This window comes from Dendrobium catenatum, unplaced genomic scaffold (genome assembly GCF_001605985.2).
Source record: "Dendrobium catenatum unplaced genomic scaffold, ASM160598v2 fragScaff_scaffold_1220, whole genome shotgun sequence".
In the NCBI taxonomy this organism is placed as follows: domain Eukaryota; kingdom Viridiplantae; phylum Streptophyta; class Magnoliopsida; order Asparagales; family Orchidaceae; genus Dendrobium; species Dendrobium catenatum.
Window position 1 is genome coordinate 12,763,782 of NW_021319682.1, and position 15,820 is coordinate 12,779,601.

Consider the following 15,820-nt stretch of genomic DNA (forward strand, 5'->3'; position numbering starts at 1 on the left):
TTGCCCCCACATCCTTTTATTAGGATTTCAAATCGAATACCTAAGATCATTGAACTCTTTTCTGAACCATTTTTTTAAATGAATTAGGATACCCGAGGGCAAAATAGTCATTCACTGCGAGCCCGTATTTTGTCGATGATAAAGCCAAAAAAGGACCGTTACTCTTGGGCACCAAAGTCATTTCAACCCTACACTCTTCCTTACTACTTCTCTCGCCTCACATCGACATCGACGCTCACAGTCCATTTACCCCATCCAAACGCCATCTTCCCTGCTCAAAGCTGATCGGCTCTTTTCCTTTTTCCGATCCGTTCCGCTCTCTCTATATAAGTCTTTTCCAAAAACACCATTCTTTATCTTCCTTCGCCTGTTATCCGCGTCATTAAAGAGTACCATTAGCAGTCCTGAGGCGAAGGAGAAGAGAAAGAGATGGACTTCAGTTCCTTCTTGACGTCGCTGGGGACGTCGTTCGTGATCTTTGTGGTGTTGATGCTGTTCTTCACATGGCTGTCGAGGAAGCCAGGGAACCAGGTGGTGTACTTCCCGAGCCGAATCTTGAGGGGGCTTGAGCCATGGGAGGGCGCCCGGCGTTCGAGGAGTCCTGTGGCGTGGATTCGAGAGGCCTTTGCCGCTACTGAGGCCGACATCGTTGCCTCCGCCGGCGTTGATGCTGCTGTCTACTTGATTTTCCTAAGCTCTGGTTTGAGATCTCTTCCCCCATTTTTTTCCTCACTTTCTTTCTTTCTGTTTTTGGATTGCCGAATTCGAATATTTCTCTGGGTTTGGATTATGATGTGGGTTTTTTGAAGAGGAAACAAATACTGTCACCCTATTATAGGAGTAGTGTTGATTTCAAAAGGTGAATGCTTATTTGGTGTAATTCAATCAAATCGAGTCGGATCCTCTTAAAGTGAAACTGATTCGGACTGAACAAGTTCTTTTTAAAAAAAAATTGAAACTGATGGCGGTTTGATTGCTTCAAAGTGGTTGGGTGGTTGGGATTTTCTTTCTTTAAGAGGGCAAAGTCATTTGTATACGGACTTTTCTCTCCACATCCAAAAAAGTGAGGAAAAAAACAGGGAAACCCATTTCTCTTTAGATAAAGTGAAGCTGAAAGACAAAGTTAGGGAACCCTTTAAAGTCTCAATCTTCAAGGTTATGCACTATTTTAACTTTTTTTATGGAGATATTTGATTTTATGGATTTAGATATATGATCACTTTTTCCAGAAATTTCCTTGTTATTTTTTACGGCTTCTGGAGTAATGGAATCTAAATTGAGTCATCGAATCTAACTGGTTCTCTCGCTACCCCATAGTATTGATATTTTCTTGCCTTAGATAAATGATTTCAGTTTCATCTTTGTCATTGTAGTTAATGACAAATAAATTGGTTTTTCTATAAATGATCCGTTATACATATTCCCGTGAACTGTGAAAGGAGTGATTGATTTGTTTTCTTAACGGCTCTCGGGCACAATTGATGTGCATTTAATAGAATTGAGGGCCATGGCCCTTTTAAAACCTTAACTACTTCAAGACTCGGCCTATTTTTAATTTTTTGGTGCTGATATGGATTCTAAGGATGCAGATTATGTGATTTTTTTTTTTAATGATCCATCACTATTTCCAGTCTTCATTGTGGCAAATTATTACGTCCAATCACCGGACGTCCAGACACCCAATCCAAACGTGCCATGTCACCCGAATACACTGGGTCCCGGTGTATTTTGGTGACATGGCGCATCTGGATTGGTGTCCGGACGAATCCGAACACCGGACGTAATAATTTGCCCTTCATTGGGCATTTGCTATTTCTCATCATTTTATATTTGGCAGTTTATAAATTAATAAGTAAATTGCTTTCTATCTAAACTCTCTCCAGACTTTGCATTTGAAGGGGCTTCATCCATTGAGCAAGCCCTTTTTTTCAATTATTTAAACAAAATGCTTGCTGGTTATACATGCCCTACTGATCTATACATATGTGGTGTCTCTTTGGAGCTCAAAAAATATTATAATTTAATTAATATGTTTCGCAACTCCTCGCAATACCAATTGTTACAGTCATGATGTTTGATGCATTTGAGAAGCTGAGGCTCTTCATAGTCTCTTACTCTCTTTACATTTTCTGATAAGAAAAGCTTCAAGTTTTATAAGCGCTGGCACACGTGGTTACATGAAATCTTTACATATGTGGTGAATCTACACTGTGCTGCCTGTGCATCGAACTCTTATCCAAACTGGGCCAAAGAATGTACCTAATGAATTCAAAGCCTGAATAATGTTGAAAAAATTAGAATGTTTTGAACCATCTATTAGGTAAACCATACAGAAGCGAATGGTTATTATTCCTGTTTATTTATTTTGCACTCACCAACATTTTGTGAAGCATTTTGAGCTAGCTTGTAATCATCATGCTGGTTGTGAAGTATGCTTAGAAACAGGTTAATGGATTAAAGTTGTGCTGTTGATGTTGTCTCTAGGAATGGGTAATGGGTTGGGAGTGGTCCTGTTCACAAAAAATTATTCAGTGCGGAAGTGGAATCTTGTCCGGATGCCTAAGCCCTCGGCTCGGTACTGCGGTACTGAGCGTCGGTATTGCTCGGTACCGTGGCTCGGTGTGACTGACGTGGTTTATTCTGATTGGTATCCGGATGTAGAGCTGCGTTTGGCGTCCACACAGAATAATCTCTCACTTTTAACATCTTTTTTCAAAAAAGTAAAGTAAAAATGAAAGACATGTCACTTTTGGGTCCCTGCTTCATATTTCATAACAAAATTGCCTGTACTTGGTATATCTTCTTTAGGACGTATTCCATGCATATTAGTTTTAAGCATCAATGAAAGTCTTTTTTTTTTTTAACTGTAAGTTAACTGTTAACAGACTCGGCACTTCTTACCTTACTATATACCTTGTTCATGTTTCGTTATATACTTTGATTTTTTTGGTGATGCAGTTCTGGGAATATTTGTCTTGTCTGGCTTGTTATTACTTCCAGTTCTTCTTCCCATTGCTGTAACTGATCATGCTTACAAGTCTCTTTTGGAGACCAACAGCAATTCCACCTTCAACAATCTCGATAAGTTGGCAATGGGAAATGTTCATGTAAGTTTTTTTGTACATTTATAATTTTTTTTAATTTCTTCGTGGTGTCCAATACTCCCCTTGATGGGATCTCCTTTGATTTGGTTGTGCTGTATCCATGGAAAAAATCAGAATCTATAATAAGGAATTTCAAATTGGCTCATTTGAAGTTGCTGATAAGTATCGAAAGTATGCTATGTTATAAAATGACAATAGAGTGTTATCATGAATTATACATGTTCCATGTTTAGTGATTTTACTTGTTTTTTTGTTACGTAATTATTTAATTCTTACACTTATGGTGTGAACATTGAATTCTAAGAGAATTAGAATGAATATTGGAAGTAAAAGTGATATAGGACATAATATTAAGGTTTTGGGTTCACTAATGCAACCTAATATGCGATGTGCAATGAAATACTGAAAAAAAAAAACCAGCACTTATTAGTCAACTTTGATTTAATAAATAACAAGCATTTCAATTGCATTTCAAAGAATATTAAATAATGTGCAAAATGTGAAATCTCACAAGAAAATTACAGTATTGGAGTTGTAACATGAAGCCTTACAACAACAACAACAACAACATCAAGCCTTTATCCCACTACGTGGGGTCGGCTACATGAATCATTTTTCTCCATTGTATCCTATTAAAAGTCAAATTCTAGTTTAAATCTAATAAAGAAAGGTCATTCCTAATATTTTCTAACAATGTCTTTTTAGGTTTACCTCTACCTTTCTTAGCATAAGTCAAATCTAATATCTCTACTCTCCTAACCGGGTCATCGGAAGGCCGCTGTTTTATGTGATCAAACCATCTAAGGCGACTCTCTCTAATCTTATCTTCTACTGGAGCTACTCCAACCTTTTCACGTATATGCTCATTTTGTATCTTATCTCTAAGGGTAAAGCCACTCATCCACCTGAGCATCCTCATCTCTGCCACACTTAACTTAGTATTAGGCTTCTCTTTTAATGGCCAACATTCAGCACCATAAAGCATTGCAGGCCTCACTACCATCTTATATAATTTTCCCTTAAGTTTGAGGGGTACATTTCTATCACATAACAAGCCCGATGCATTCCTCCACTTCATCGGAAGGCCGCCGTTTTATGTGATCAAACCATCTAAGGCGACTCTCTCTAATCTTATCTTCTAAACCTTTTCACGTATATGCTCATTTCATATCTTATCTCTAAGGGTAAAGCCACTCATCCACCTGAGCATCCTTATCTCTGCCACACTTAACTTAGAATTATGCTTCTCTTTTAATGGCCAACATTCAGCACCATAAAGCATTGCAGGCCTCACTACCATCTTATATAATTTTCCCTTAAGTTTGAGGGGTACATTTCTATCACATAACAAGCCCGATGCATTCCTCCACTTCATCGGAAGGCCGCCGATTATGCTGATAATATCCCATCTATTTCACCATCACTCTGAAAAATAGATCCAAGATATCTAAAACGTGTACGCTTATTAATGACTTGATCACCCAAAGTCACAATCCCCTCATGCCACCTTCATTCGTCGTTCCAAATCTATGGCCACCATGAATGCTTTTAAAATCATCTACCTCTCTACCAACATGTCCATTTAAATCTCCTCCAATAAAAAATCTTTCTCAAAGAGATATCTTTTGTATTAATTTTTCTAAGTCATTCCAAAAATTTAATTTAGAACTCATATCCAAACCTACTTGAGTAGCATAAGCACTTATAATATTAACAATCTTATCATAACAACAATCTTTAAAGCTATAATTCTATCTCCAATCCTATTAATTTTTATAACATTATCCTTTAAACTCTTATCTATAATAACACCTACACCATTTCTAGTACGACTTCTACTCGAATACCAAAGTTTAAATCCTAAACTATCAATTTCCTTAGCCTTCTCTCCAACCCATTTAATTTCCTGAATGCACAAAATATTTAACTTCCTATGAATCATAATATCTATTAATTCCATTAATTTTTCTGTAAGAGAACCGATATTCCAAATTCCTATCCTAATTTTAGTTTCATGGACTAGCTTCTTTGCCCATATCCGTCCTTGATATGGGAACTCTTGCCTATTTAACACTGCACTCGGGCGCCGGTGCAGCGGCCCTTGCACACTTGTCACTGTATTCAGGCCATACAGCGTGTCGCTTCTAGGAGATGCCCTAGCATTAACACAATTTCTTAAAGAATTCATGTCATTATTATTCGACAAGTTTTACGCTGGCTGTCGACTACTTAACACAACCCTCCACTTTTCTCATCCAGGACTTGGGACCTGGCAACGGCAGTGTTATGTAACATGAAGCCTTGAAGTAGTAAAATATATTCTGTATGATGTGAACTCCCATTTCTAAAAAGGACTTATTGGTATAAGATCAATGAACTTTGGGCACATGAAAAAGATTTTTCTAGGTGAAGTCTTCTGGACATGCCAGGAAATTTGACCTCTGAACCTTTGAGCTTAATTGGAATCTTGTAGCCAAAAAAAGCTTGGATCAATGTTCTTCTCATTTGCTCTGAAGCAATAAAACAACTTTTTTCTTCCATTATTAGAATATCATTTTCATGTATCTCTTGAATAAGCAGCGGTTAGCTATAGTTTTTGTAGGCATAAATCATAAAACTTTATTAGCTGTTCACATCTGTCTTAAAATTTATTTTTGATCTCATTTTACAAATAGAAGCCATTTTTTTATAAACTTTTACCGAGAAGATTTTATCAAGAATTCCCGTATAAGGGAAGGTCATTTAGGTTTCATTGGAATATCTCCTTTCATTTTTGTTACCATAATTCTGTGTTTCACTAAACCTTACAGGCCAAAAGTTCAAGATTGTGGGCTTTTCTTCTAGCTAACTACTGGGTCTCGTTCGTGACTTTCTATGTGTTATGGAAATCTTATAAGCATGTTTCTGATCTAAGAGCAGCAACCAGATCAAGTCAAGCAGTGAGGCCTGAGGATTATGCGGTATTAGTGAGGGATATTCCTGCAGATCTTCAAGGTCAAAGCCGGAAAGAACAGGTAGACTCCTATTTTAGAGCACTCCATCCAGATACATTCTACAAGTCGATGGTGGTCACTGACAATAAACAGGTAATCACTGCTGGTTATTATAACTGGTTTATAATATTGTGCTATTACCATAAATTCCTGAAATTGGAGGATTGATCATCTTAGAACTTTTGTTCTTTAGGCAAATAAAATATGGGAAGAGCTGGAAGGTTACAAAAAGAAACTTGCAAGGGCAGATGTGGTTTTTGCAGAATCTAAAACCACAAGTAATCCAGAGGGAACTAGGCCAAACAACAAAACTGGCTTCCTTGGTCTTATTGGTGAAAAGGTGGACACCATCAACTACTGCAATGAGAAGATAAATGAGTTAGCCGCAAAATTAGAGATTGAACAGAAAGAGACGCTCAAGGATAAACAGCAAGCTGCAGCTTTGGTTTTCTTCACCAGTAGAGCAGCTGCGGTTTCGGCCTCCCAGACTCTTCATGCTCAAATGGTGGATACTTGGACTGTTACAGAAGCACCTGAACCGCGACAGTTGATTTGGAAAAATTTAACTAAAAAGTTTTTTGAGAGGCAGATATGGCAGTATGTTGTGTATGGTATTGTTTTTCTGACAGTAGTTTTTTACATGATTCCGATAGCAGCAATATCTGCTTTTACAACCTTACAGAACTTAAGGAAATATCTTCCCTTCCTGAAGGTAATTATTAACCAGAAAGCAGTTAAGACAATCTTGGAAGCTTATCTTCCTCAGCTTGCCCTTATTATATTCTTAGCATTGCTACCAGCTCTTCTTTTATTCCTGTCCAAGGCAGAAGGTATCCCTTCTCAGGGCCATGTGATCAGGGCAGCTTCTGGAAAGTACTTCTATTTCATTGTATTTAATGTCTTTCTTGGAGTTACTATAGGAGGGACATTGTTTGCATCTTTGAAGATCATAACCAAGACACCTAAGAAAATTGTGAATCTATTGGCAGACAGCTTGCCACCAAATGCAACCTTTTTCGTGACATATGTTGCACTGCAGTAAGATATCTTTCCCTCTTCATTTATGTTTGAAATTTATATATTTTCCCTTCGAAGGAAACAACGTTGGTACAATGTAGGGGTAAGGGTTATGTACATTAATACTTCCTCAGACAGACACAATATTGACGGGGAAGGTTTATGTACTGGCTTTGCCCTTCTTTTTACATCTTAGTTGAAAGTATGTTTAAAGAGTTCTGATCCTCTAATACCTTCTAGCTTCTAGATTCTTGGCATCCTAGTCCTCTTTATGCTCTGGCCATTTTACATTCTGCATAACCTTGCTCATGTTACTCCAAGGCATTTGAGGTTTCATTTGGGACGGCTTTCTTTCTGCTTCTTAAAGCAGCTTTTTAGTATAAATTTTTTAATTTTTGTACTAAAAACCTGTTTTATGAAGCAGTAAAAAAGCCATCCCGAACGAAGACTTAGTCCTATTTAGGCCTATATGTACTTGTTGTGCTTTTAGCTATTCTTCACCTCTGCCAAGCATTTATGATCATGTAATATTCGAGATCATGAAATACCCTAAACCGTTATTTTTCAAGTACATGAAGTATAATATATAACTAGTTTTATGTATTATTTGATTCTATATGTTCCTGTGCTGCAGATTCTTTGTAGGGTATGGCCTTGAGCTTTCACGTCTGGTCCCTCTGATCATATTCCATCTTAAGAAGAAATATTTGTGTAAAACTGAAGCTGAAGTAAAGGAAGCTTGGGCTCCTGGAGACTTTGGTTATGCTACTAGAGTTCCAAGCAACATGCTTATCATGATGGTGGTTTTTTGCTATTCTGTAATATCTCCTATAATCATTCCCTTTGGTGCTGTGTACTTTGGCCTTGGGTGGCTTATTGCACGCAATCAGGTACGCCATATCATAATTACTAATGGCTCTGGCCAATTCTGAATAACTTCCAATGTTTTAATATAAATCTTCTTTGCATATCAGCTGTGCCCCTTATTTTGTATACGAAACCAATTAAATTACTTCTTTACTGCCCTTCTCTCACATATTGTACTCTCACAATATCTTTAAAACCAAGCAATCATGCTAGGGGTTCACCAATTTGGAAGTCTTATCGTCTATAAATTAGGTGATAGATGGTAAATGATCTTGAGTGGGGCAAAGGGAGAGAATAATCAGATATTAGGAGAGAGCGACTAGAGTTAAAGGACAAGAAGAAGCTTTAATTTTAATAAAGATTAAGATTTTATTCTTAATAACATTTGTGGTTTAGACTTTGAAGAACAATGCATCATATATAATTTTCGAAGTAGTATCTTAATAGTAGGAAGGATTAAGTGTGTAGTCCTTATGTTAGAGAAATTAGGGAAGTATCACTTATTAAATATTATATAATGAAAATTAGACTTTGGAGGTTTGGGCATGTATGATAGTGGGTAGAAGATGTGCACTAAAGAATAATGATAAAACTAAATAGATGCATTTGGTAAGGATTAGAACGTTGATTAGTTGCTAGATGTTGTTGGTAGAAAACTTGCTAAACAAATAGAATTAGCATCTCATGCAGAAATATGCCATGAATGAATTGTGGATGCATCAAAATGATCCTAATAATTGGGTTAGGCTGGTGATGATGATGATGATGATGATGATGAAGGGGGGTTTGTATTGTCTGCTCCCGTTGTTCAAATATTAGGGTTTGGTTTTGGAATATTCAAATTTAGGCTTCATTTGGGACAGTTTTTTTGCTGATTTCTAAGACAGTTTTTTTGCTGCTTTCTAAATCATAAATTTTTGTAATAGAAAGCTGATTTAGAAAGCAGCAAAAAAACTGTCCCAAAAAAACCTAAATCTGTTCAAATCTATAGCTAAATTAGGTGGGTATATGATCTATGAGTTGTCTGCATATTCAATAAAAAATGAATTGGACGCTGAGAAAAAAGATTATTCTAATGTTTTTTAAGCCATTTTTGGTATGAAATTTTTACAGCACAAAATTAAATATTCGAACCAACTTTTTTGTTGATCTAATAGATTCCTTTTAACTTCTGCTCAAAGAAGCTGGTCAAACTAAATCTTCAATATAATATTTTATTGTTTCTCTCCTTTCAGGCACTGAATGTCTATGTCCCTTCATATGAGAGCTACGGGCGGATGTGGCCTCACATACATTCCCGAATCGTCGCTTCTTTAATCATCTTCCAAGTATTGATGTTTGGCTATTTGGGTTTGAAGAAATTCTACTATGCTCCTTTAATGATCCCTCTTATCATACTATCATTCATCTTTGCTTACACATGTAACAAGCGCTTCTATCAATCATTCTTCAATACCCCTTTGGAGACTGCATATAAGGATACAAAGGAAACACCCAATTTGGATTCTGTCTATGCTGCATATATTCCTCCTTGTCTGAAACCAGAGAAACCGGATGATGTTGTTGAGAACTACGAGGATGAGAAGACTAACGTATCGAGAACATCATCTGTCTGATGTAAATAGTTGGTGTTCAAAAGTTTGGATTTTAGGATTGTTTAGCTAGGTTATGTAAGTTATAATGTAAGGCTGTTTATCAGGTTTAGTGTGTGTTGTATTGTTTACATTTCTGGCTGAAGTGGCTTGACTCTTTTGCTTATGTTACAATTTTTCATTTTTTGCTCAGTATGTAGCTGATGGTTTGGAATGATTTGTGTGGTGGTTGATGTGGTTGTTTGTTTTGGTTATACAAGTGGTTGTTAGTTGGTATGAAATTTGGAAACTTTGGGTCTTGGTTGAGATTGTTGAACTTTCATGAGGGCAAAAACTTTAAATTTGATTCTGGAATACTTGTTATTATTTCTGTTTTACTGTTTGTTTCTTATTCCAACTAATGCATATAAGTAACTTGACTTGTAATTGATATGTCAAAAAATGTATTTAAACATATCATGTTGTTCTTTATAATATATTTGTTTATAGGAAGGGTGAACAATATTCCTTGAGACTTAATATGTGATTTCTTTTGATATGTTTTTTTTTTTAATATTAGGTTTTGTTTGGGACAACTTTTTACTGTTTTTAAAAATAACTTTTTATTAAAAACAATTGTATATTAAAATTTTGCTTTTGAAAGGACTAAGAAAGCTGTCCCAAAGGAAATTTTAGTATTTGGTAGTACTGTCAAAATTGATTTACGGGTTAGGTTTGGGTCCAACTCGGAACTAAACATCATTATTCTATCCGACTCATTTTTGAAATGGGTCAAATTTTGGGAAACGAACTCGATCCGCTTGGGGTTCGGGTCAACCCGACCTGACTCGATTCTTGAAATGTCATCGGCCCTCTGTTCGGGTCAACATCGGCGGCCCTCCGTTCGCGCACTTATTTAACGGTTCAGCCAAATCTCATAAGGTAGACGACATGACAGCGGCAAGGCAACGGCCAACGCGGCAGCAATGCGGGTAGACGCAGGCACACGGTCACGCAATGCTGGTAGACGTGGGCAACGCGACGCAGGTAGATGCATTTTTGCTGGGTCATTCCTAGGTTTTATGGTCAACTCAAACCCCACTCGATTTTTTAAACGAGTTGATTTGTTGAATCCGACCTGTTTCATAAAACATGTTGACCCTAATCTGAAATTTTAGGGTCTAGTTTAAGTCAGATTTTGAGTCGTGTAAAATATTGACACCCCAGTATTTGTACCTCCTAATATTTGTGAAATGATTCTTAGGTTGTCTGGCATAGCTTCTGGTAAGCACATGCAAATGAAAAGTCTTAAAATTAGTTGGTATGTCAGTACATGTCATCCCACCTGTATATGTGGAAATGTTGGATATTTTGACTTTAAAAAACATTCTCCTAGCCTTATAAAAGTGCAAAGTTCACTTTAGCCAACAAGTATCGTTTGGGACAACTTTTAAGCAGCTTTTTAGTATAAAAATTGCTTGATATCAATAAAAACAAATGTCCGAAATAAAATCATAATTTGTATCACAAACTCTAGCATTCTCAAATTTTGATTAGCTATATTTCCTACAAAGAAAACCAAAGAAGCTTCGACAGCTTCTTTTTTTAGGTTGAGATTTAAAAATAGGTTTTGCAGTGGAATTAATATGTGCAACTTTCTATCTCCTTGTCCATACATTTGTTGGATCGGATCTTATATTACACTCATCTTTAATTTTAAATTTGATAATTTAAAAATCGATGCTGACCTATTTTTTTTCCTTTTTGATGAAACTATTCACTTGAATAAATAGTGATGTATTTATCTTATTAAATGAATTAGTATAGGAGTTATATTTTCAAATTAAATACTAATGGATAAATATTTCAATATTCTAATTTTCATATGCTCTAATTTTATTAGAGAATTTTGACTTTTGGATACGACATCATAATGAAAATTGAATCAACATATTCACTATTTGTTTTCATAAGAAAATATGCCCAAAATTAGGTGTATTAATTTGAGTTGGTGTGTCAAGTTTGTAATGAGGTGAAGTTGACTCGACCTGAGTATACGTGACCCAAAACTAACTCACTTATTATATGACACAAAAAATTGACCCAAACACAGCTCATTTAATTCGAACATGATTATGTTAACCTAAAAGTGACTCTTTTAACCATAAACTAACAAGTTTAACCCAAAACTAGATAGTATGAAAGTAAATTTAGAATGAAATTCAAATTTGTAGATCCATTTGAACCCATTCCAATATACATTGGATCAATATTTCAAACATGAATTCATCCCAAAATTTAATTGAATCAATCACAATCTAAACGTTTTATGTATTAACAAAACTTTTATATTTATTTTTATGTCATTTAGTATTTAAATGTATGAAAAGACCATTTTTATTTTAAATAAGTTATAGTAAAGATATTTTTATTGATATGAAAATTTGTATCTTACAAAAATCAATATAAAAAATTTAAGTATTTGATATTTAGGCATGTAAATATATCTCTACTTCTGAATTACCTGCATGACTCTTATTTGTATTGACATAGAACATTATAAGTCAAAAGAGCAACATAGATATCTTTTATTTTTGGAACGGGGAGTATCGGCCCGTTGCCACGTCAGCTTGTGACGCGCTTGACGATGTCCACTAGTCTCCTCGGCTAACCTAGACGAGCAACCCACACCTATTACTACTCGTGGCCTGCGCTTATTGGGTCCCCCCTAGAGGGGCGCTGCCGCCCGAGGGAAATGAGCACGGGTTGGGGGGTTTTCAACCGCACTCGCCCACCAACCAAGCTAAGCATCGGTGGGTGAGGAAACTATTCACTTGAATAAATAGTGATGTATTTATATTATTAAATGAATTAGTATAAGAGTTACATTTTCAAATTAAGTATTAATGGATAAATATTTCAATATTCTAACTTTCATATCCTCTAATTTCATTAGAGAATTTCGACTTTTGTATAGGGCATCATAATGAAAATTGAATCAATATGTTCACCATTTGTTTTCATAAGAAAATATGTTCAAAAATAGGTGTATCAATTTGAGTTCACGTATCAAGTTTGTGATGAGGCTAAGTTGACTCGAGCTGAGTATACTTGACCCAAAACTAACCCACTTATTATATGACACAAAAAATTGACCCAAATATAGCTCATTTAATTCAAACATGATTATGTTAACCTATAAGTGACCTTTTTAATCATAAACTGACAAGTTTAACCCAAAACTGAATAGTATGCAAGTAGATTTAGAATCAATTTCAAATTTGTAGATCCATATGAACCCATTCCAATATACATTGGGTCAATATTTCAAACATGAATTCATCCCAAAATTTAATTGAATCAATCATAACCTAAACGTTTTTAAGTCAAATCCATGTCGCTTTATTTATTGACACTCATACCAAAAGTTTCTTCATGACCAAATTACTCTCGTATGTTACCTAATAGAAACAGAACTCGCAATGAATAGTTATACTACTTTTTGGTCGTGTGGCTCCTCGACCCCTTTTCATCGCATCACCTTTTCAATTTTCGATGATTATAGATTGTGTATCCTTAGCCAATCGTAAATTTGCAAAGTGACCCACTCCGCTAGCACCATTAGTGTCAATTTTACTTTATATGGTATTGTTATTTTAGAGCAATCTTCTAAAAATCTAAGCAATCTTCAAATCTTGATCAAGTACTATTTTAATGTTCCTTGCTCTATATTTTAAAATGATAGACACATCTTCAACCCATCTTTGATGGGCCATATGATATTCAACCCACAATTAAGAATGAGCATTCTTCAAGCAATCGTTAAGGAATGGTCAAACCTTTTTCAAATTTAATTTGTCCCTTCTTTAAAAACTATTTGATCTTGATCAAAAAAGGTTTGAGGAAAGTTCAAAAATATTTGAAGATTGCTCAATTATGGGTTGATGACAATATAAAGATCTATCTAAGATGGGTAGATCATGATTGAAGATGGTTTAAATATGATCTAAAATATTTCAATCATTATTAATGGTGGTTAAAAGATTATTTTTTCATTGCATCACCTCATTTAGGATTAGTTCAGAGTTTGATATATATGTAAATATATGCTCTAATTTTGCTAGTTATGAGTTATTACATTATGGTTTTAACATAATTGTGTTAGATGAATACTTTGATTTTTCTATGTATCAATAGTCTCCATTTTATAAAAGCACATAAGAAGAAGGCTTTGCCAAGTGGCCTGATGTCGCACATATATATGTCAATGGAGAGAAGGAAGATTTTATGAAGACGTGTGTGGGCTCCGAAAATTCCTACCTTGGCCTCTCTGTGCCCCTTTCCTTTTTTATCAAGTCGTTGATGAGAGTTTTAACGAGTATCTTACTACGAAATTTTTTAAAAGGCAGATTGGGTTTTGAATAAGATGTTACTTAGAGATTTCATCCTCATTTTGCGAAGATTTATGATATGAGTTCGAGTTTCCTATAGACGCAAACCCCTATAATTAATTACCCCTCCCGATAATGAGAGATAACTTTTGATTAAGGCTAGTTATCAAACAAATACATACTATTTGATGTATAGTAGATGCATGATTTAGGTATTTGAAAATTTAATACTTAAAATTAGAAATTCATCACGTTGCACTTAAAGTGGATGGTAGGGGGAATGATGATAGACCCGATCAAGATCACATTATTATGTCATTATGGCCATTGTAATCCCTGGTTTGCTTAGTCAGAGGAGGTAGTTGATCCAACCTAATAGAATGATCCTTGTCGGCAGCCTTTGATTGTTTTGTCCAAGGGTATCTTATAAACCTATGGTGAATATTTATCACAGATTATAAATTTGAATCCACCTTAATTAATAGAGGATTTTATGTCATATCAATTATATCCTATTAATTCATTACTCAACGATTTGAAGTCATTGCAGAACATAACATAAAGGGCTCTAACCATGACCATAATTTAATAGTGTCATTTGGTGTAAAAATCACCCTGTGAGAGAGTCCCAATCATAACCCTTTACATGTGGTGTCATTTGGCTGCAAAAATCATCGGTTAGAGGACACGTGCAATCTCCTTACTGGCAATGGACGATTTGAGAATAAATCTTAGTGATAAAATTGACTATACATTTGCTCTTTATGAGCTGAAATGATTTTCTAACTTGTTTACCTTGACAAACTGTTGCAGATGGTGGATGAGTATTTTTGCTTTAAGTGTTTAGGTGTTTTATTTCAATTTTAAATATATTGGGTTTCAATGATTTTTGAGTTTTGAATTTTTATGAAAATTTGGAAGCATTTTGCATGTTTGGGGTCCCCTTCGATTAAGATTTTTTATTAGTGCAGCCATCATCCTGGTTCTTATTGGCATTTTTTCATTTTATTAGTTGAACATGTCGACTCTTTCAACTTGATGGCAGAGGATCGGGTTCGTTGTCGGCTTAATGCCTTTATTAATGAATTTTTTTAATTATAGACTTTGAAGGCCCAATATGAATGTATAAAATAAATATCCCCGTTGATGACACGACCGTATATTTATTTGATTGTTTGAGCCGTGTTAACTCCTACCTATTCATATGGAAGGATTAGGCTTGGAATTAAATTTATTTTTTGAGCCGCATAGCATTCTCAGACATCACGTATATGCATATATCACACTTGTTGGGGCCCAAACAAAAGTATTCTTTACATGCATTTTGCTTGGTGTATTTGTGTAGCGGTTATATGTATGTAGTGCAGTAGGTATATCATTTAGTTGTTACATGTGATATTTTTGCATGTAAATGCAATAGTGAACAAGGTGCTTGAATGAAGCCCTTTGTTTAGTACAAATAAATGTGGTAAGGCATTTTAAAATCTTCGATACTAATCGGTTGTACATGTGCGATATCTTTGCATGTAAATGTAATGTTGAATTACATACTTCAATGAAACCCTCTACTTATTGCAAATACATGTGAGAGGGTATTTTATAATCTTTGATGCTAATCGGTTGTGCATGTGCGACATCTTTGCATGTAAATGCAATGCTAAATAGCATGCTTGAATGAAACCCTCAGCTTATTACAAATGCATGTGATAAGGCATTTTAAAGTCTTTGACACTAATCACATGTGCGAGTGATTGTCATTTGAGTGTGTGCAATATTATATTTAGAAGCCTATAGATGCCTTATGTACACTAGTATGATTGTTGTGGATCTAATGGGTGTGTTTAGCAACACATTGGGTTTCATTTGTTGTGCATCAA

At 35.3% G+C, this 15,820-nt stretch overlaps 1 protein-coding gene across 1 annotated transcript; it reads left to right on the forward strand.

The window, feature by feature from the left end:
* Positions 1-203: 203 nt before the first annotated feature.
* On the forward strand, positions 204-9,919 carry LOC110110052 (CSC1-like protein ERD4). Its single transcript, XM_020841348.2, has 6 exons — positions 204-700; positions 2,959-3,107; positions 5,915-6,190; positions 6,291-7,135; positions 7,749-8,004; positions 9,217-9,919. The coding sequence occupies exons 1-6, from the start codon at positions 430-432 to the stop codon at positions 9,595-9,597; spliced, it is 2,178 nt and encodes a 725-aa protein (XP_020697007.1). The 5' UTR covers positions 204-429; the 3' UTR covers positions 9,598-9,919.
* The last annotated feature ends 5,901 nt before the right edge of the window (positions 9,920-15,820 follow it).